The sequence below is a fragment of the Saccostrea cucullata genome, unplaced genomic scaffold (assembly GCF_032062105.1).
Source record: "Saccostrea cucullata isolate Sc308-1 unplaced genomic scaffold, CSIRO_AGI_Scuc_v1 ctg304, whole genome shotgun sequence".
Classification (NCBI taxonomy): domain Eukaryota; kingdom Metazoa; phylum Mollusca; class Bivalvia; order Ostreida; family Ostreidae; genus Saccostrea; species Saccostrea cuccullata.
Genome location: NW_026935438.1, coordinates 443,721 through 465,778, shown reverse-complemented (window position 1 = coordinate 465,778; position 22,058 = coordinate 443,721). Strand labels below are relative to the sequence as shown.

At 33.6% G+C, this 22,058-nt stretch overlaps 1 protein-coding gene across 1 annotated transcript in view; it reads right to left on the bottom strand.

Moving 5' to 3' along the window:
- LOC134242842 (ETS translocation variant 5-like) overlaps positions 1–22,058 on the bottom strand; it is a 45,128-nt gene that overhangs the window by 9,080 nt on the left and 13,990 nt on the right. Inside the window, exon 3 of the mRNA XM_062724989.1 lies at positions 20,602–20,866. Coding sequence (XP_062580973.1) covers positions 20,602–20,866 — 265 coding nt within the window. The remainder of the gene's footprint in view (positions 1–20,601; positions 20,867–22,058) is intronic.

Genomic DNA, 22,058 nt, shown 5'->3' with positions numbered 1-22,058 from the left:
GGCTTGACATGAATGTAAAGGGTGTTTGAGCCAAGGTTTCACAGTCCCTCTGTATTCTACCTAGTTAGAATAATTCAGGTAGTAAACTTGGGTAGTTAAAAGGCCATGACCAGAATGACTTCAGTCTCGGGCTGATCAGGATAATAGGGGGTTATAAATACAGGACAAACATCAAACTCTCTATTTCCTGCCTTAAAATATTCACTTAAGTCTTTAAAATCCTTTTCAGAAATATACTGCCAACAGTAAGAAAATCAATATTTTGTCAACCCGATTTATTTGATATAGGGTATTCTATTTTAAGTTCAGCTGATTTATGAAGGTTTGTATACTGTCCAAACAGGTGCCAAAAACACTGGCCATTCCCTCAATTGAAAGTCACAAATTAAAATGACACAGTCAAGAAATAGAAAATCATGAGAAAGTGTTTGAGACATTTCATCAATATTTTATATTTATTAGCTTCACTTTCAAATGACCCTCTTTATCCATTGATGCTATTTCTAACAACATGTGTTACCTCAGACAAAGCAGAATCAGAAACACTGATACACAAGCAACATGTGTCCAAGTAAAATCAGTGCAACATATCAAATATTACAGGAATAGGTTCCCATGTATTTTTTACAAGTGACGAGAAGATGAAGAGAAACTACTTACAGTATCTTTTCATGAGATTTTTCTTGTACGTTCCCCCTCCCGCTTTATCCGAGGGGGGACCGCGACCCTCCTCATAAGAATCCACGGAGTCATGACGAGTTTTTTTCTTTAGTGACAAATCAAGAATAGGGACTGAATCTAAATCCATAAACATTGTATGCACTGAAAAATGTGTTCAACACTCTGTATGTCAAAATTATCACAAATGTTTTTTTTCCTCACACACGCATGAAAGCGAATAAAAAAAAAAAATCGATGATGAGAATGATCATGTAAGTCTGTTCTCCATGCAGATAAAATGCTTCATGTTGATTGAGATAGAAAGCTGTTAATAATGAGTCTCCTTCTGTGGAGGATTCCTGTGTCACACCGCCTAGTGGCCTGTAGGAAGCTAACACTGCACTCTATTTACATAGGAAGTCTACGTCTAACCAACCCATATTGTTATAGTCATTGAGGCCACTGGTCACATGACTTGTGATGTAAACCTCTCACTCAGGTAGGAAATCAGGGACTTGGCTATTTAAAATTTTCCTGTTTTTCTATACACACACACACACAGAGGCAGTGCTGGTGATTTGACAACTCAGGTGTATAGAATTTGTTTTTGGTTGAATGGAGAACAGGAAATAATAATTCAATCTTGCGCAGGTATTCGGCAGTGGTGGTGATAATATGACCTTAGGTCTTGAGGGATTTAGATATCAAACCAGTATGTCTTATAGATAGGCAGGTAGATAGTTGCTACATTAGATAAACTACAGTCAATAACACAGAATACAATGTAGGTTATCTGACCAGCTCAAACATCAATCCAGGCCACATTTAATGGACAGGCATTTCTCTATGTGTAATGCAGGCATACACCAGTAAAATAAAAGTATAGGAAAGGAGGGTGTGGCAAATTTCTTAATTAACACAGGTACCACAAAATATATGGAAGAAACATTAAAGGTTTTAAGTATAGGATTGCATATATAGGAAAAAAATATGATTCGATGATTAATTTGATAGGAAAACTAATCCTAAAAAAAAAAAATTACATCCTGTTATCAGATTTCAGGTAGATATTGGTGACTAAGTTCAGCTGAATACAAAAAAAAAGTATGGAATAAACAATCTGAAGACTGAAAGCATACAGGAAAGAATTGAGACTAGGTGAAAGTTGGACAGTCATGGATTCTAGGTGGAACTCTTCCACATACCTGAATGTGGAGGAGGAACAACAAACAGGAAATGTGGGCAGGTGCCCCCTACTGATAAAATAGTGCACCTAATCACTGTCTTACAAAGGTCTCTTCACACAGATAGCAATACAAGGTTACTACTGACAAATCTAGGCAAACGCACTTCCTTACACTCTATTGTAAAATCTTGGATTTCTGATGAATTTTATTAGGTCAAATCTGTTCCATTTCCTAAATTAAAAAAAAAGCAGCATTCCTGGTGTTCTGTTTGTCCTTGGTTAAATAACAGATTTTGCGGGTACATATATGAAGGCTAGGTTCAGCAAAAGACCTATTTAAGTTGACTGATCATCATTTATGGTAACTTTGTAAATAGAAACATATGTACCTAGTGTGTGACAATCTTATACTAATCTTGTAGCCCTTGGTTGGAAATTTTGACAAATTTAATTTCTCATTTTAAGTTTTACACATTCTTCTTAACCTGCCAAGATATAAAGTAGCCTGATGAAGAATGGTTCTCCTGGTGTTACCTATATGTACATCAACCGAAACAGGCAATGTGGTCACAACTCAGGGAGATTAATGAATGTACTACCACCACAAATGATATTGTACTCAGAGGGTTCCAGTTCTATTGTATTACTAATTACCAGTACTACATGTGTTTGTTTATCAATGTCATGTCATTTAAATTACATAAAGTTTACAAGTTTATGAATAGCCTTAAAGCACTTGTTTAACATAATAGTCGGAATCATCATGAATTTATACTCATTTTAATAAAAGACCTAGGGAGTTATATGTCCATGATAAATTCTGCTAGGCAGCGATTTTTGCCTAAAAAGCAAAAAAATGTAATAGTTTGTACTTGCAATTTTTTTTAATGTTAACTTTCCACTTAGATGTTTAATTAAAATTTATCTTTGATTTCAATTTTTTTACATTGATTTTTTCTTAAACTACTAAAAATAACTTTTGAAGAATAGATATTTTTTTCTATCAGACAGGAATAAAGTTAGCTTAGGAAAGGAGGATCACTCATAATGATTTTGGAGTGAATCTATTTTTTTTTTAAATTTTGGGATAAGAACAATGCTGATGTAATCATAAACTATTTTCATAAACTATTTAAAAGGTAATGCTGATATACTGGCACTGGAAAGCTTATCACAACATTATTGAGTCCCCTTGCAGTGTAGGAGTTCTTTCCCTTTGTTAGTTTACATAAAAACAACAATTTATTATTTTTAGAACTTGTACAAGGTCTCAACAGCAAATATATGTTTCTTTGTGCTAGAGTATATAATTGTTCACTGTTCATTGCGTAATGTCATAACTTGCAGACTTTTGCCAAAATCACTTACAGACATCTCCAAAACTACAGATTCAGCATCCAAAACATGTATATCGCTTAAGTAATGTTTGATATCCAATATGAAAGTGATAAATTTTATGGCTAAAGCTCCTTCATCAATGGGACATGGGGAATGCATGAATGAACAAAATGTAACGAGTGGGAGAGATCCATGATATTCCTGTAAGTAGAGATTTCATTAAGAAAAATTGTGTACACACACTTAGTGACTCTGTGTGCATAAATGACATATCCCTCTCCACCGGTAATAGCTTTTGAATAATGTTTTTTAAATATCTAGATTGATCAATTTTGGTCATGCATTTCCTATCTACAAAAAACCCTCATAAGAGAGAAGAGAGGAATGAAATATGTGTCATGAATACTGATAACTGAATATTTAAAAATAACTTTTGAAATAATTCTAAGAATTTTATGCATGCAAATGTTGTAGATAATCTGCAGTATCAACTTAAAATGGCTGGCCCTAGGGAAGAGTTACTTCCCTTGGTGTAACAGACTTTGGAATGGTTCCCTGACAATGTCATACTTTCCGTAGGATAACCTTGTTCCAGATTAATATTGTTGGGAGGAGGGGACTTTATAGAAATCTGGTAGAAATGGTGGAAATGGTAGAAATGGTATCTATTTGTCCACAAGGTCAATTCTATATCTCACTAAACCTGGAGATCTTGATGACTGTGTACTGTTTCTAATCATCTGTAATTTGAACCTCACAGCTGATGTCACCAGGGTTAATTTTTTGTTGATTTGTTCTTTCAATGGAAATCAATATTTGCTCAGTATAGCCATACTCTTCACTAGGCCACAAATAGATCAGATTCTGGGTTAGCAAAAATGAGTACAAAATGATTTCAGTCAATGTAAATGTACACAGTAATGTTTTTTTTTTTACAAATTTCATTAAAAAAAAGATTTATCCTTAACATTTTTCAGATTTAATTGCTAAGTGATATATAACCATTCCTTTCATTTTTAACCTCCCCCATAATCCACAAATATACAGATTTCTTCTAATACATTTTAAAAAATTCATTCCTTATAAAAATTCCCACAGCAAAAAAAAAAACAAAAGCTTTTCATAGAAAAGTATAAAGAGTCCTTTATTATGAAATAATTTCATGTTTTAAGTGACTAAGATCTGAAGAAGCTATTCAGTGTAAGAGGAATGACTAAAAGTCGTGGTACTGAAATTGGACAAGGATGTGGAGTACAGAAGAGGACAAACTTTGCCACTAGGAAGCAGATTCAAGGGCCTTAGTCAGCTAAGTAACCCTGAATACTTCCCAACATCGGAAATGTTCAACTTATTCATTCGTATATCCGCAGTCCACATTTTCCGGACTTGGCCAGTTTTCATAGTAAACTCCTTTTAAAAGCTCAATAAAGTACATCATGTAGGTACTAAGACCACTCCATGGTTTCTATGATGAGCTTAATGTTTGTGACATTTGTACAAACATTTCGCTTATTATCTGCGTCAGACTATGTAGGGTGTTTTCTTAGAGCTGCCTCATATTTCAATGTATGTCACCGCACAGAAAGGAGTGCATTGTACACCTCATAAACTCCATATTTTCTGAAGCTTTTAATAAAAACAAATATTTCCTAATTTTTGGTCTTTTCCTGCACACACTTGTTTTGTCATTAGTCATACAGACAGGTATACGATCCTCAGGTGAAGTGTTCTGTGTTACTACATATTGGGTGGGGCTACTTGTGTTCTCTTACATACTTCATAACATCGTAAAACCAGGCACGACTTCCTAAAGTCAAACTTTTTATTACCGTGTGTTTACTTGTTTATTTCCTTTCTGCGGATAGAATCGGCTATATTATGTCCTGGTGGTATATATTTTTTACTGGTTTTACTTAGCAAATACTAGACAAGGACCTTAATGATTTGTGCTTTGACAGGCTACAACAAAGCCACTTCCCAGATAACCGACTTTAGAAACTAACTACTTAAACTCAGAGGTCACTGTCACTTGATCTCATTTATAATCACTATCACATGAAATCAAAAAACAAACTACTTATAACCCCAACATACAAAAGTTCTTTGCACTGCACCAATCACTCACATATTGTTAGCGGTTTATATGTTATAGGATGTACTACCGCTAAAATACATGTACTTCATATCTGTCATCTTTTCCCATGTAAGTCTTTTATCTAATGAACAGCTACTTTGATATCAGTGAATGTTGAAATACAGTGTATAGGATAGTGACCCCAAAACAAATAATCTGATGATGGAGGAAAGAAAGTATACTGATGACATCATATGACCTAAAATGGCTGGACCGATCACAGATAATGTAGCTTTATCAAATCTAAAATCAATACAATTAAATTACATCTTCACAATTAGAAGGGTCACATTTGAAAACTCAGGTTGAAACAAGTTGAACAAGAAATCCTTGCAAACTGTAATCAAAGATGGCTATCACCATTTATTTCTTTAGAACAGGTTTTTATATAAAAAGAAGATGGATAGGGTACAAATTATTAATAACAAAGCTTCAAATTCTTGTCAGAATGACTGAGGATTAGAAAACCAAGGAAGGATTTAAATCATACAGGCTTTCAAAATATTTCCCAAACCGGGTCTTTGGCAAACGATCAAACTCTGATAATAATCTGCATTTCCGTACAAGGCTGTCGAGTGTGGACAACCAGCGAATTCTTTGCCAACTTTGTCTATTGTCCTCTCTAACAATTACACCCTGCTTGTCAACATTCTTTCTAGATGACTGCTTGTATAGGAAACTTAATTCTAAGGCTTCAAAAAGCTTGAAGTCTGATGAATATAAAGATAGAACTTCTGTAATGAAGACCAACTCTTTGCCCTCTAAAATGTCTCCCCGGGTCAAGGTTAAAGATTACTTTACATCTATACTTTGTACTTTTATTACAGAACACCCTGGCGACCCAGAAAGGTCTATGATTCTAAATCTTACGTCAAAGCCTTTTATGTAGACCTAAATCAAGTCGTGGAAAATAGATTTTTAAATCACAACCTAGCATTGTGAGCATACAATCATGACATATATAGATATTAATAAAACAAATAAGTTTTGCTGTTACCAAGGGTCTTTGATAACAGAAGACAAACACAGACACATCTCTAGCAATTTAATCATCCTGCAAGTGGTCAGAAAGTTCAAACATTCTGCGTTCTTCCCGAGTGAAGTAAATCTAAATATGGAGAGAAGGGCCCTGAGAACCAGAAGAGGAAACTGTGTAATTAGAGTTTACGGAAACCCTAGAAAGGGAGATAATTGACTATACGGAAGTCTCCTCTCAGATCAGACGGCAACATCCGCAAACAAAAGATGTACCATACTGATAGACTTAGCCACGATTACTGTACAAATTAGCCTAAATATAGCGGGATACAGGACAAACCTCCTGCCACATCATATATAGAAACAAACATGTAAATACCATTTCCTGTCTAATGTGCAACAGTAATTAAAGTAATTAAATCACATTGTGTTTCATTATAGACACTAATGCAGCCCTATCTAGTGATAATAAGGTTATTTTGTCTATCTCTCTTGTATCATGTCCTCTGCCTGCCCGAGATAAAGCGAGGACCACTTGACAATGAGTAGAGCAGTGCTTGGTAAATAAAAACTTGCATAATTTAAAAGACACACTTCCTGTTCTAATTGTTTCCGATGTTTAATAAATAACATTAATTTCCGTATATTTTCTGCCTGCATTTAATCAAAAAGAAACTTTTAATTGTTGGGAAAACCCTTCCAGATCCAAAATTTCATTTTGACATAATACAATGCATATGCACTTCTGCACTGCCCAGATTAATTAGCTAACAATCTTATATGTGTTAACCATAACCTACTTAATAATTATATAGGAGTAAGACAGAGCAGTATAAACTTCCCTTTTGCAAGTCCCATTTGCATTTAGTTACCTTACTAGATCTACTTTTAGTCATTTTAAGTGTTTTAGTCCAGAAATCATTTGAGAAGGCAAAAACAAGGAATGTTCAGGATTAGAATTGTAACATTAACACTGTAACATTAGAATTGTAACACTCAGCAATATGTGGATATTTATGTTCGTTTTCAAGCTTCATTTAGCTGACATTGAAACAAAATGAATACTGAAACCCTGCAATTTCTATCCAGTTATGAACACTTTCCATACTATGATTTACACACTTTAGCTTTTTCACTTACATAACATATTGCTTAACATTTATGTTGTGTTTAATGGAATGCTTCAAGCTTTCATTAATATGTGATTTATATGGAATAAGCCATTTGTACATTTTGATGATTACACAAAATGCCCCACCAAAATACGATGGTCACAATTTATCAAGATCATTTCATTTAAATTATACAGTAAAACTTGGTTATAGCGAAGTCACTGGGAGCTTTGAAATTACATTGCTATAACTGTAATTCGTTATATCATTTTACAGAATTTGTAAAATTATTATAGCCGGGAACCAACACCAACTTCGTTATATCTGTGAATTCACAATATATGTGTTAGTACTAAATGAGTTTTACTGTACATATTTGGACCTTACATAGATCCCAGAAATAAATGAAAAATATATCAGATCAGAATATTTCTTATCAACCTACTAGTGAAGAGTACATGTGTACAACCACACCCCCACCCACCTCCCACCTCCACCCAAAGTGATATATCTGAAGTTGTTTAATATCGTGAAAGCACTTAATTTTCAATCATCTTATCTATATTTTGAGTTATTCTTCTAAATCATTTCTAATAAACATGAGCACAAAACTTTAAATGATGCCCCTCAAGACTCAAAGACCTGGATCAAAATGCTAACTATTGACCATTTTAATTTTGAAGTCAGTCTAGTATGAGAGTGCTGTGAAAAAAAGAGTCCTATTTTTCTAATCCCTACAATAAACAGCATTATAACCTTGCACAGAATCTAGTGTCATGTGTATAAAGAAAGACAATGCAATGATGTAGGTGAAAGTCAGAAGGGGGACATTAAAGTAGTTGTATGGTTTTCATGCCAGTGATCTGGGATTGGTTCCATTCTCCTCAGAGACAATACTTAACCTTTTTCCCACAAAGTCTCTCTACAGAGGCATCTTTCCATTCAAGAAAATCTGCTTATAATCAGAAACTTCACTAGCAATTGACTACGACAAAGAAACCCCCCATTCTCATCAGATCTACATGAAACTTGGCACTCTCACTGACACAATCACACATTAATTACACAACTGTTTCAGAGTTTCCATTCATTAAACAGAGGCATTTATGTATTCTTTTTCTGTCTATGTTCCAACAAAATTATGTCATAAACATAACTGTGTTTACCCTACTAATGCTTCACTTCTCTGGCATATTCATTTTGAATCTTTGGAAAAAATAAGCTTTTATTCTAGATATGCCTCTGGGTGATTTTTACCTGATTTCAGGATGATCAACTTTACTGAGATTAAAAGAATATCTATATTAGCCTGGTGCATGTATCCTTCTAATCACATGAATACATGTTGATCTACCATGACCTCTGAACTTCATGTTCATCACAGTAACAGAATCAGGAATGCTTAAAAGAGGGAATGAGAGCAGGTCAGGGGTCCGGGCCACCTTAATCCTCAGTGGTTCAGGGCAAAACCCTACTAGGGTCCAGGTAGATAAGCCCCAGAAGCTCACAGATTTTAGGCTTTCTAAATCATTTTTTATACCCCCCGCTTGAAAAGCTGGAGGGTATATAGTAATCAGTGTGTCCGTCCGTCTGACTGTTAAGCTTTGGGGTACCCATCTCTTATCCACAACTTCTCTCATACCACTGAATGAAATTTAATGAAACTTTCACAGAATCTTTATTACATATTGTCATTATGCACCTCCTATTTACTTTTTACATCCGACTAAGGTGAAATGTTTTTAGGGTCCATGTTATGTAGATTTGCGGATTTTGCGCGCATTTCCCACGTGCAACATGTGAAATGACCGATTTAATTAATATAGGCGTAACTTTTTAAATTTTTTATGAAATGCTTTGAAACTTATAATATAAGGATATATTAGAAGCATATATGACATGGTCAAAATAGGGGCATGCACGTGCGCTTTGCTCTGATTGGCTGAAACTAAAGTCTCAATATCTTTCTTAGTGAGCCTTTGAAATTTTGAAAATAGCCATGCAGATATCCTACAACAAGATATATAGCAATTGTTAGTTGCAACTTAAACTTTAAATAGTATAACTCCCTTGATTTTCAACCAAACAGGATGGGATTTGGAACATAGATAGATATATCTAACAAGTTTATCATGCACATGCATTTATTGGCTGAAACTTTAAACAGCCATAACTCCCTTGGTTTTCAACCAAACGGGGTGGGATTTTTCAGTCTACAAAACGATATGGTCACCATGGAAGCACGTGCGTGCACGTGAAATTCACTTGAATGAGCGTATTTTTTAAATACTTTTGGATTAAATACTTTAATATTTAGTATATTAAGATATATAGGTTGTGTAGACAATATGATATGGTCATAACGCACATGCATTCACATATTTGACAACTGTACACTTTTTTCTTCGAGTTTGTCTTATTTAATAAATTTACATATGGCACCAAAAGGGAGTTGGGGAGCGTTTGGGGAACATCTTGCACTAGTTACATATTGTCATTATGCACCTCCTATTTTACTTTTTGATCCCCATTTCCAATAGCAAAACATGGACACTGTCATTATATTCATATGTGTGTAAATTGTGACATGGGTTTATCATATATCTTTTATTCACTTTTACTAGTTTTCAGTTAACTGAAGGAAAGCCCAGGCTTCCTGACAGCACACATTACACGTCCATAAATCTTATATCCTCTTGCTCTTTATGTGTAAGTGACATGAAAACAGCACACAATCCAAATCCCTCTTGCAATGTCAACATCAAAGCATTACCATCTGTATTGGGAGTCCAGAAACAATCTCACTGGAAAGTAAATAACTCTACAGTGATGTAATACTTGTACAGATTTTACATTTGTCATAAATTTTCCAGAATTACTTTCCATAGTGTGTCAAAGACAGAAAACCCTGCTGGGTTGCCCTGGTAACTTTAGATTTTCTCATAAACATATTTTTTTGGTCATCTTATATTCCTGCAAATTACAAAGGCTATAAAATTTCAAGGGCTTATTAAAACAAATTCTGTGTGCCTGAAATGTTCACCTGAAAATACTTGCAGTTTACTTATCCCCCCTTTTACATCAAATTGTTTACTCTCCTTTCATTTTCAAATATGAATTCCCCATCAGTTTATTTAAATCAATTTTCCATAACACATGGTACCTAACTGCTAACAAAAACCAAACAAAATAACTTTATTATATTTTACTAGTTAACTGCTTTATGAATGTAACTATCTCAATGCTATGTTACCATGTGTATTTAATGATTAAATGTGTATTCCTACTTTAACCTTGCGAGCTGTAATTTGACACAGTCTTGTATGTATCTGTGTCACTTGATTCTCTCTGAGGGTTTGTCTTCCATACTGAATGCATATAAAGCTACCTTAGTGAATGACTTAGAGTTTTAAGAACTAGAACTTTGACTACACTAAAGAAAGAGAACTGGTGAGCTATATAAGCACTGTAAATAATAAGACACTGGAGGCTGCTTCTATGGTAACCAGCGACAAAGAACATGTCTAGCAGTGGATAATGAGCACACCTTAGACTTCAGCTAAACTCTTGGTCTTTATTGATCAGCTTCTCAACATCTTCTCATTTTCTTTTCTTGCTTTCTTTTTTTTTTTAAATTGTAGCTAAGTCATCCATATATGTGAACTGGAATTCTTTATGCTCTTCTAAGCATTCAATGAAATGCATGATTTTTGTAAATATGATTCGTTACATTGAATGCAACCCCCGCCCCCACCCCACCCATAAAATGATTAGTAAGTACTTCAAGTCATATATCTGTATTTTTTTTTACTCAGTAAACATTTTTAATACCATTAATCACATTTTGCATTATCACTGATAACTCTCTATTATGATTCTTTATTTATCATGTTATGTCACTCAGGTGCTGTAGTAGAAATCTATCAGCTTCTTCAATCATGATCGTTCAAGTTAATTGTGCTCCAATCTAATTTCTGCTTTATCTGCCCTTTTTTTATTATTGTAAACCACATTGGAAATAATATCTTGTCTATAATTCTGTAAAGCTACTGCTAATTCAGTTTTTGGTAGAATTAAATTATTCGGTTTAACAATATATCTTAATTTGACATTTTTTTTTGTCTTCAATTTTTAAAACAAATACAAACCAATGATTGAAATCTTTTTTTTTCATTACACAAGATAATAATGTGATAAAATATCTATTAGAGTCAGCATTCTGCAAACCTGTCTACAAATATTCCATGGATTTTTTTGGTCTTTCTTTCTTCATAGAAGGCCTACTATTGTGCAATGTTGAAGCCCCAGACTTTTAAATCCAGGGAATGGAATCCCTAAAGATTTTTTTTAGACTAGACTAAACTTTTTTCAATATCATGTGTAAGAATTAAGTGAAATCAGTTGCTAAGCAACACCCCAATGACAAGATCTTGAAAATCACAAAGACTCTGTTGGGAAAACAATGACAAAAAGTCAGCATTAATTCTAGGTTGTCAAGGAAACCTCTGTATAGCAGACAAGGAGTTTACGTACTTCATCATAAAAAGTGATAATGCTGACCTTATAATTGTAGGAAAAAATATATCAGAGTGAAATTTTAGAAGAAGGAAAATCATAAAGACCTGAATCCTGTGTCAGTATTGATCTTTCTTCTGAGACATGAGTAAAAAAAATAGGCAACAATGATGAAACCTGGCTCTAAATGAGCTGATGAATCAGACCATTTATCTCATTAACCTCAATTTCAAATATAACGAAATATTTGCATTTTAATTACTTTTTTCAATTTCAAAATAGATTACCCATTGCAACAATAGAAGAGTATTCCCAAACACTAAGTCACCATTTTCTAATTTACAGGGAGATCTATGATTCCAGATCAAAGTCATATCAATAGCACCAATCTGATAGGCGACAAGTCTAAAAGTCATATATTTTTTTTAAATATGTAGGATTAAGATTCCTCAGTTTAGTTATTTGTTCAAATCCTAACAATTTTACATTTTAGGAAATATCTAATGCATGTTCTATTGATACCTAGCAAACTTTTTCAGATTTAAACACTATAAAATTCAGATTTTGAAATGGAATATTAAACTTTTCAACAATAACACTAAGGTCAAAGAGAGATAACTCTTTCCCTAGAAAAATAAGTACTTCATGACTGTATGAAGATTAAATAAAATGTAAGCTTATAATATGAATAATAATATAAATTCATATCTTATAAATGGGTATATAAAGTATATACAGTGTAAGATTATTTAAAATATTTCATGTTTTTATGTATCACTTTCATGACTTTTTCATAGATTATTAATGATTTTTTAAGACTAATAGGCTGCACACCAAAAGAAGATGTGGAGTTTAAGGTAGATCAAAGCGCAGTGATGATCAACCAAAAAACTATCATGAAAAAAAAAGTAGGTCATAGCATATGCTTGAATATGGCACCACACCTACACCTAGGTAAACCACATGAATGAACTCATCTCAAAAAGGATAAATGCAATCAACAACTTCACGAGCAAAGAAAGATAACTTCTGTTTTTGGTCAGAGGCTTCGAACATGACATCAAATAATCGCATTACCTAAACAACATACTCTTTCAGTCATTTTTGAGAGAATAAAAAATCAAATCACTTTCTGTATCAGAAATCCTCACCATGTTTCAAAAAACATTTTTATGTATTTCAACACACATTGCTTTTTTTCATTTATTCATTTTTATTTATTTATTTTTTTTTGGGGGGGGGGGCTTGCTTTACACCATGAGAAGAAAGATAACTCTTACAACAAACTTAACACTTTTTGATGACATATTGAAACTACACACACACAAAACAGTGAAGTACAACTCCATTGTTTTGGTGATTTTCTTGGGGGTACAGATTCTCACAGCAGCTGATCAAATAATGTTCTGAATGTTTAAAATGTGTTCTAGCATATTGATATAAATATAGAGAAATTCTGAGTATAATCTTCAACATTGTTCAAAGAAATCATAATTGACTTGTATACATAGACTAGATACCAGTATGCCTCTATTATTTATGATCTTTTCTTTAAATTTTTTTTTACAAACATATATTTTTGAAATTTCACCTGGTATTCTGAATTTAAGATATTAAAAAAATTTCCTAGTGTTACGAGTCTAAGAAAACAAGGAAAGGTTATTTCTGCTCATGGACTAGTATACTAACTTTAATTGATAGGATATTTCCCATTGTTGCAAGCCAAACGTTGTGTTCTAAAAAAATAAAATTATGAAACAGTCCATGAGCAATACCTTTAAAGAGTTTAATTCATGGTAGCGCTATATGGAAACTTGCCTCAATAATGGGCAAGATTGGCATCAATCGTGGCCATATTCAGAGTTTATTCCGTGTTTGTATGACAAGATTTTTAGCATTGAGTGCAATAACTTATTTGGGATACTGTCAATCACTAAAATTTCTTCTACTGAATCATATACTCTGTTGCCTAGGATTCTATTAATCCAACACAAATTGGATGTCAAAAATAGCTTTATTGTATCCAAAACAGACCTTGACCTTGATATTCTTATGATAAATCTGTATACCAAATTTCATCTTAGTATGTGCAACCTCTGCAAAGAAAATGAATGGAAACTGAAATGGTAGACCTACAGACATACAGACCAACAGACAGCAGAATAGATATGCCTCCCTTCATCAAATAGGGGTAAAAAAAATGAACTGTATCAATCTGAACCAAACTGATTGAACCCTCTATCATTCCACCCCTAAAAAACTTGAACAATTTACTAAATGTTTTCAATCAATATATTATGTTCGCGTTTCTCTCTGAACAGAATATTAGGGAAATTCAATGTTTTCTTTTTTTGTCATTTAGTTGTCTTTTTTTAATTAAAGTAATGATACAATATAAGACTTTAACATTTACCCAGAATCATGTAGATTTATTAATCTGTGGTTGTTAATCAGTTTATGCCTCCTTGAAATTCAAGAGTGATTGGGATTCATTTATAAAATCTGTAAAATTAAGCCAGGCTGTACTGTAGAAAGTATAAATTTCTTACAATGTGAGATTTATAAAGTAGTGTCCCTTCATAACGAGTGACCTTCTGGCAATCAGTTAAGGTCTATATACATTCCGGTACCAGGTAAATTTTGCTCTTGGCAGGTAATATATGTCAAGATAAATGGGGTAGTTGACATTATCAAGGTCCACATATCATAGTTTTTGCAAATCAATTATGAAGTAAATGCTGCTGGAACTGACGACAGGCATCGACATATCCAAAGTAGTTGACATATCTAATATTGAGATACCAAAGTTTACCTGTATTATTGGCAGACATTTACAAGTCTTTGAAGGAAGTAACATTTAATTCCAATTACTTTATTATAAAAGGTCAATATAAAAATTATCACATGGAAAATAATGATTAATCTCATTGAATCCAATGAAAGGATTATCAAATAATTATTACATGAAAGTGCATGTATTCCAAATCTGATTGTGGTGACATAACCTTCAACATCGATAGAGAAATAATTTTTCACTGATTTAAAAAATAAATGGGAACTTTAATTAACTTTTACATTTCACCACTGCAATTAAAAATTCATTCCTTTAAAATCCCTGTTTGGGGAGGGGGGTGATTTATTCAAATTAATCTAGTGACTTAATGATGTTGGCTGAATAACCAGAGTTAAAGATATTTTTTTCACAAGTTATTTGGGGATCACTGGCAGTTGAAACAAAATGAGTAGCAATGGTCATATTGCTTTTTCAGTCTTCAAATTCATGTTTAACTGATAGAGGGATGCTCAGAGAAATATTTCCTAATTTTGATTATTCAAAGGTCACAATACTGTATAGTTAAAACACAATCACATTAAATTGTTATCTCATTCCTCCAATAGCTTAGATTATTAATTGCAAGTAAAGTTTTAGAATTGTGGAATCTTCTTAGAAATATTTTACAAATAACCTTGAAAATCACAGGGTTTGACCTATGTTAGTATGCAGAGTTTGATCCTAGGTTCGATCTTGCCCACAAGTTTGCATGTATTCACCACCAACCCAATCCCCAACCATCATCATTAGTGATGCAATATCCCCTCTCGACAACTTTTAAAATAAAAGATTAAAATTACTGTTTAGAATACCTTTTAAAAATATAGTAAATACCATTGAAATAATGGTCAACAAATATCATATGGACTGCAGTTTTATAGATAATGCAAATTTGATACAATGTAACTGCATGATTGCAACATTAGAGATATGATACCCAGTATTGAAAAACCAGCATAAAAATTCTATGTGCAACATAATCCCAATTTGATCAAAGAAAAATATTTATAACCGAGTTTTCCCCCAATTTATACTTATTCCAACTTTCTTCAACATACCCAACTGGTATTGACATTCAACTGAACATTTGAAGCTGGATGCATTAAAGCTGTACACAGTCCACTTACAAGTAAGGATAAAATCAGAGGAACAACAGATAACGACATCAGGATGTTGCTGAGGGTACCAATAGTTGTACCTCTTCATTTTAGTATCAGATAACCTCTGTAAAAGTTACCTAGCTTTCTATTGTCTTGACATGTTCTTATATGAATATACAGCATATGCAACTGTTTGTTAGCTTCAAGCAAAATTTATATATATTTTTATCCCATTCTTCTTGATCATAAAAACATATAATACACTTAAATTTACAACCATATCTTTGAGAAAATGAACACATTTTCAATCAATTTTATGGGAAAAAAGCTAAAACTTGATCCACATATTACAAATCTTCAATGCACTCACCTAAACGTATCTGTAAAAATTACTGACATCCATAATGTTCCAAAACAACCAGCTACCTAAACAACATAAGAACATACTGAAACACCCTGGATGATGCTGAAAGACGATTGGACATCAGCAGCCATGGACTGACCAATGAGAAGTCAGATCTCACTACAAGGAAGTAAAATTCCTCTTCTTTGATCAATAGAATCAGTAGAGCACTGACAGAAAGCCCCTGGATCAATACTCACTACTGATGAAGACCTTCAAATGCTGCGGCCTGACTGATGCAATCACAAAAAACATGTTCTATAATTTATTTGGGTCTCTAGTGATCAATTTCTGATTTGATTAATTAAGCTTTTTTTTTCATCATTGGTTGAGATGTATAATTTTAAAATCAAGACATTCCAAAGAATATAATTTGTTTTCCTAAAGTGAAAACAAATATACATACAAAATGAACACAGACTGGAATACCCAATAGTTTCCAGGCAAGGAAATTAAAATTAAAAGTTTGAATCAATTTGCCATCACCTTATACTGCTTTCTAAAACATAAGAAAAAATGCTTTCTTATTAGAAATTGTATACCAGAGATGTGCTACAATATAAACTTGACCACCATCACTCTACTAGCATATTATACCAGGTTTTTTTTTCAGTTGTCCAATTTTTGTGGAATTTTGCAGATTAGACATATCAGTAAAAATGAAAGAAAATGTGAGCAAGCCCACATACCCCACGCTCCCTCAAAAGTCGAAGTGCTGAAATTCCTAGAAAAAATAAAGGAATCAGAATTTCCTGGTAATATGCTCATCTACACATTGTGTCCTAAATGTCTGCAAAGTTTGACGAAATTGTGTGAAGCAGTTTATGAGGAGTTGCGCTGACAAACTATTCATCTCTATATTCAAGATATAGCCAAAAATCTAAGTTGAAAAGTGCGGAAATTCCCAGAAAAAATGAAGGAATCGGAATTTCCTGGTAATATGCACATCTACACATTGTGTCCTATAAATATCTGCAAAGTTTGACGAAATTGTGTGCAGCGGTTTTACGTTTATGAGGAGTTGCGCTGACAAACTGTTCATCTCTATATAATCAAGATATAGCCAAAAAATCTAAGTTGAAAAGTGTGGAAATTCCCGGAAAAAGAAAAGATTTCTGAAATAAAAATTTCCTGGTAATATGCACATCTACATATTGTGTCCTAAATATTTGCAAAGTTTGATGAAATGTGTGCAGCGGTTTATGAGGAGTTGTGCTGATAAAAAAAACAGGACTGACACACTGACTGACGGACGGGTCAAAAACATTATACCTCACATAAGTTGCGTGGGTATAATTACAAGCACAAATAATCCTTCAATATTAATTCAAGATATTCTAAACATGCAGTCTTTGATAAGTATAGAGTACTTTTCAAGTCAACCTACATTTTGATTAACGAAAATGTTTTCAATATAGATTATTTAAGCACAACTTAAAGATAGTTGAATAAAATAGCATCTGCAGTTCTAATGCACAGTCAGTCAATGTCTTTAAAAAATAAATGAACTCAATCTAACATAAACATGGCAGTTTTTAGCAAATTCCTTAGAATATAGTGTTACTTTCCTGTAAATAATACATTGTAGTATTTACAACAGCAGATCTAAAAAGTCAGGAAATAAATTTGCTACTTTCCAGAAATCAAATCACAAAAATTTCTGCCTGCAGAAAAATCCCTGTTTTTTTTAAAGATATATTTCTTTGTTTTTGAGAGGTATGGGTGATAAATAAAATGTTAAAGGCTAAAGAAGCATGTATTTTAAAGAACATTGACAACAGGTGGTAAAACTCAGCACTGAGATCCTTCATTATGCAATCAACTTCGGAAAATTCATATTACTCATTCTGGTTCTGAGAAAAACACAAATAATAATTATACACATTTATCTCTATATCAATATTAATCCACAAACTGCTGACTTGCTTTTTTGCAAATTTATTTTTGGAACCTTTTTGCTTTTCCATAACTTCTCTATACTGCTTTTCAGTGACTGGTTTTTACTATGTTATGTGTTATTTCATTTTTTGATACTTCCATTCCACAATTTTACAGGGTCCTACTTTGCAATTATCATCAATCAGCTAGCTGCTGATATTTACCTGTATTTCCCATTAGTATTCTACTTGGTGGAGAGTACTTACCAACATGGCGGTAAAATTAAATGATTCTCGCACTTCACTCTCGTTATTGATAGGTTTTAGATATTTAAAACAATATGAAAATTGTCTATTCAGATACGAAATGGAGGAACAAATGGATTTACATACAGAAAAGTGAATGTTTTAAAGAATGGGAATGTGTCATACCGATGCAGCATTAGTAAAATCTGCAAAGCCACGATTACAACTGATGCTAAAGAAATTGCCATGGTAAAAATCGTCGAACAATACTCACAACCACCTCAGTAATGAGATCCTACTGACTGCTTAAAATCCCACTTCCACTTTCCAGTAGTAAGCATGGGACAACAGGTTTTACCTAGCTAACGGAGGGGGAGTGAAAAAAAATTCGCAGAAAAGCTAAAAATTAGTACCACGGAAAAGCAGGAATTTTTTCACAGAATAGCAGTTTCAAATTGCAGAAAAGTGAAACTGAGTCACAATCTTATCCGAAGCTCTACAAGAGAGGGGGTGGGGCAGGATTTAAATGACAGAGGAGGGGAGGAGGCAACAGAAACAAAAGACATTTTGTGGTTGTAATACAGCATACTACTTTGACTTCATTTATTTTTAGAAACTAACAATCTTATTTCTTTAACACACATTAAAAACATCAACAATATTCAATATGGCCCTAGGGTTGGAAATCAAAACAAAAAAGTGTGCATATATTTTGATATTCCTTTCATTAATTTTTTATTTGTTTACATACGATATTAGTTCCACGTATTGATATGTATTTTTTTTATATTAGGTGTTCAAAATTAACGTTGAACATACTTATATTTATGTCTTTGATAACCACGTGTGTTGTTTCAACACGTTGCAGAACAAATATTTAAAAGTACAACACCTGATGACAGACACTGATAAGTATAGACCTCTCTCATGTCTGTCAAAATTATTGACATACGTAATCAGTGACGATAATTCCGTTAAAAAGTCTTGAAGATTATAATTTACTTTTAATATACCCCGGAAGCGAGTAACTTTATCTCCACTTCCTGGTTGCGTAGGTAACAAGAACTTCTAGCAATAAAAAGTTTCATTGAATGAATGAAACGGCATAAAAGTTTGTTATGAGATTTTGACAGTTATTTATCTCCAATCTCAGTTCAATAGTTTACCTGCTAGGATCAAAAGATCAAGGTTGCTCTTTGTAGTTGAACTTGCTGCCATTTTTTGATAGGGTACCAATTCTATCCGCGCATGAAGGTGAACATGCCGGAAATAAACTTGGAGAAGAAAATAATCCTTCGGATTTCGTCTCATTCTTTTAATTCTCGAACATATTTTTCAAAATGGGTGTATGTTATGAATAATTTGCTACATTAAAAATATAAAGAATCACAACTTCGTAAGAAATAATGGAAATTAGTTATTTGTGTTTGTGTTTTTGTTGGAACACGTTGGGCGCGGAGTGATTTTTTTCCCACCGCTACCAGGTGCGCTCGGTACACTGATTACAATACACATTTCCGGCTTCCAAGAAAGAGTTCTAGTTACATGATGTTCATCCATTCACATTTTCAAACACTGAACAATCTTTAAATATAAACAAGCAGAATCTCAGTATCTTATTATTTAATAAATACTGTTTAAAATAAATAATTTTGCTACCGAAATTCACTCAAGTAGTCCGTAAGGCTTCTGCAGATTTTTTTTTTTTTGAAATTCCCTGATTTCCCTTAAAATCGGACGCAATGATGCTCAATATTAACAACTTTCTCCTAATATTTATACATGGTTCCTTAAAAATTTTTATGGCACTTCAAGAACCTGATTATTGACGATTTCTTCGGTAATCTAGTTAAGGTTTTGTAAGAGTTATCTTTCTTACTTCACTTTGACTGGATTCAGAAGTAGTTTCTCAAGTGGCTACTAACTTGAAAAGCAGCAACAATAAGTGGTTTCCTTTTAAGCCGTATTTAGATTATATTCAAAGGAAACAATCCACACTCTTGACATAATTTATGTAGTGTTGTAATGCTAGATGACGGAGACTGAAATCATGAGAGAATCCTTATAAACGGGTGCAGACAGCGAGTTTTTGTTTTTAGCATATAGTTATTTCAGTTTGAAATTCATTGACATTCACTAAAACCAAGCTTGCATGTTTTATTTTTCTGAATGCTAAACTTAAGATATAAAATATTTCATGTGCTATACACTGGACCCACCTGAAAGATTAGATTTCCATCGGACACGTTTCTTGAGTTTCCTTCGCTGGACATACTCTTCCTCATCGGTGTCCATGCTGTCAGAAGAGTCAGAGAGAAGACGTTCATTAGCCACGACATCATCCCTGTACTCCTGGTAGAATTTGGCACATTGATCCAGAGAGGGTTCCTCACTGTAGTCGTCAGCCAGAGCGTGAAGTCTCTCACTGATCAGGTCAGACAGGATTCCAGGCTCCGGTATCACAATCACCGAGGGACCCGGGTCCTGCAATTAAAAATCACAGGTATAAAAGTCACACTACAACAGAAAATTACAGGTAGAACAATCACTGAGGGGCCAGTACTAATAGCAAGTAACACAATCACTGAGAGACCGTGGTCCTACAACAAAAAATTACAGGTATCAAAATGATACAATCACTGAGGGACCCGGATCCTACAACAAAAAAATACAGGTATCAATGATACAATCACTGAGGGACCCGGGTCCTACAACAAAAAAATTACAGGTATCAATGATACAATCACTGAGGGACCGGGGTCCTACAACAAAAAATTACAGGTATCAATGATACAATCACTGAGGGACCCGGGTCCTACAACAAAAAATTACAGGTATCAAAATGATACAATCACTGAGGGACCCGGATCCTACAACAAAAAAATACAGGTATCAATGATACAATCACTGAGGGACCCGGGTCCTACAACAAAAAAATTACAGGTATCAATGATACAATCACTGAGGGACCGGGGTCCTACAACAAAAAATTACAGGTATCACAATCACTATAGGATTCAGGTCCTTCAACAGAAAATTGAAGGTTTAATAGTCACAGAGAGCTAGACTAAATTGTACTAATCACAAGTATCACAATCACTGAAGGACCTGGGGGTCATAACATAAAGACTACTTAAGTCTAAGATCGTGCTTAAGTAGGACTTAAGTACAGTCTAAAACTTAAGACCGTAACTAGAAGCGTACTAAGATTTGGCAATCTTAGCAAAACTTAGGCGACCGGTAGAGGTGACTTAAGTATATCTTAACTTTCTTGTACATGTATTTAGACTTATTTACTGTTGACTTTCGATGTTAAAACATTACTCTATTCATATTATGCATTAAAGAAAATAATTATCTCTATTTGACGCTGATTTAAGAATTTTATGTTTTCGTTGTGGGGGGGGGGGGGGGGGTCAGTGATTACAGTATCACTTCCAACGCAGCGTACATGTAAATACAAAGTTTAAATTTTGGAGGTACCTCTGCAAATAGTCTATTAGTGAGAGAGAATTGCTGATAAGTGGAGACATAGAAAAAAATCCTGATTTTTTTGTATCCTTGATTAAATTGCAAATGAGTATATCATAAAACTTCCACAGTTTTTGCTTCTGACATGCATGGCCTGATACATGTACATGGGGGATTCAAAATGTATTAGACTTTTTAGAGTTTC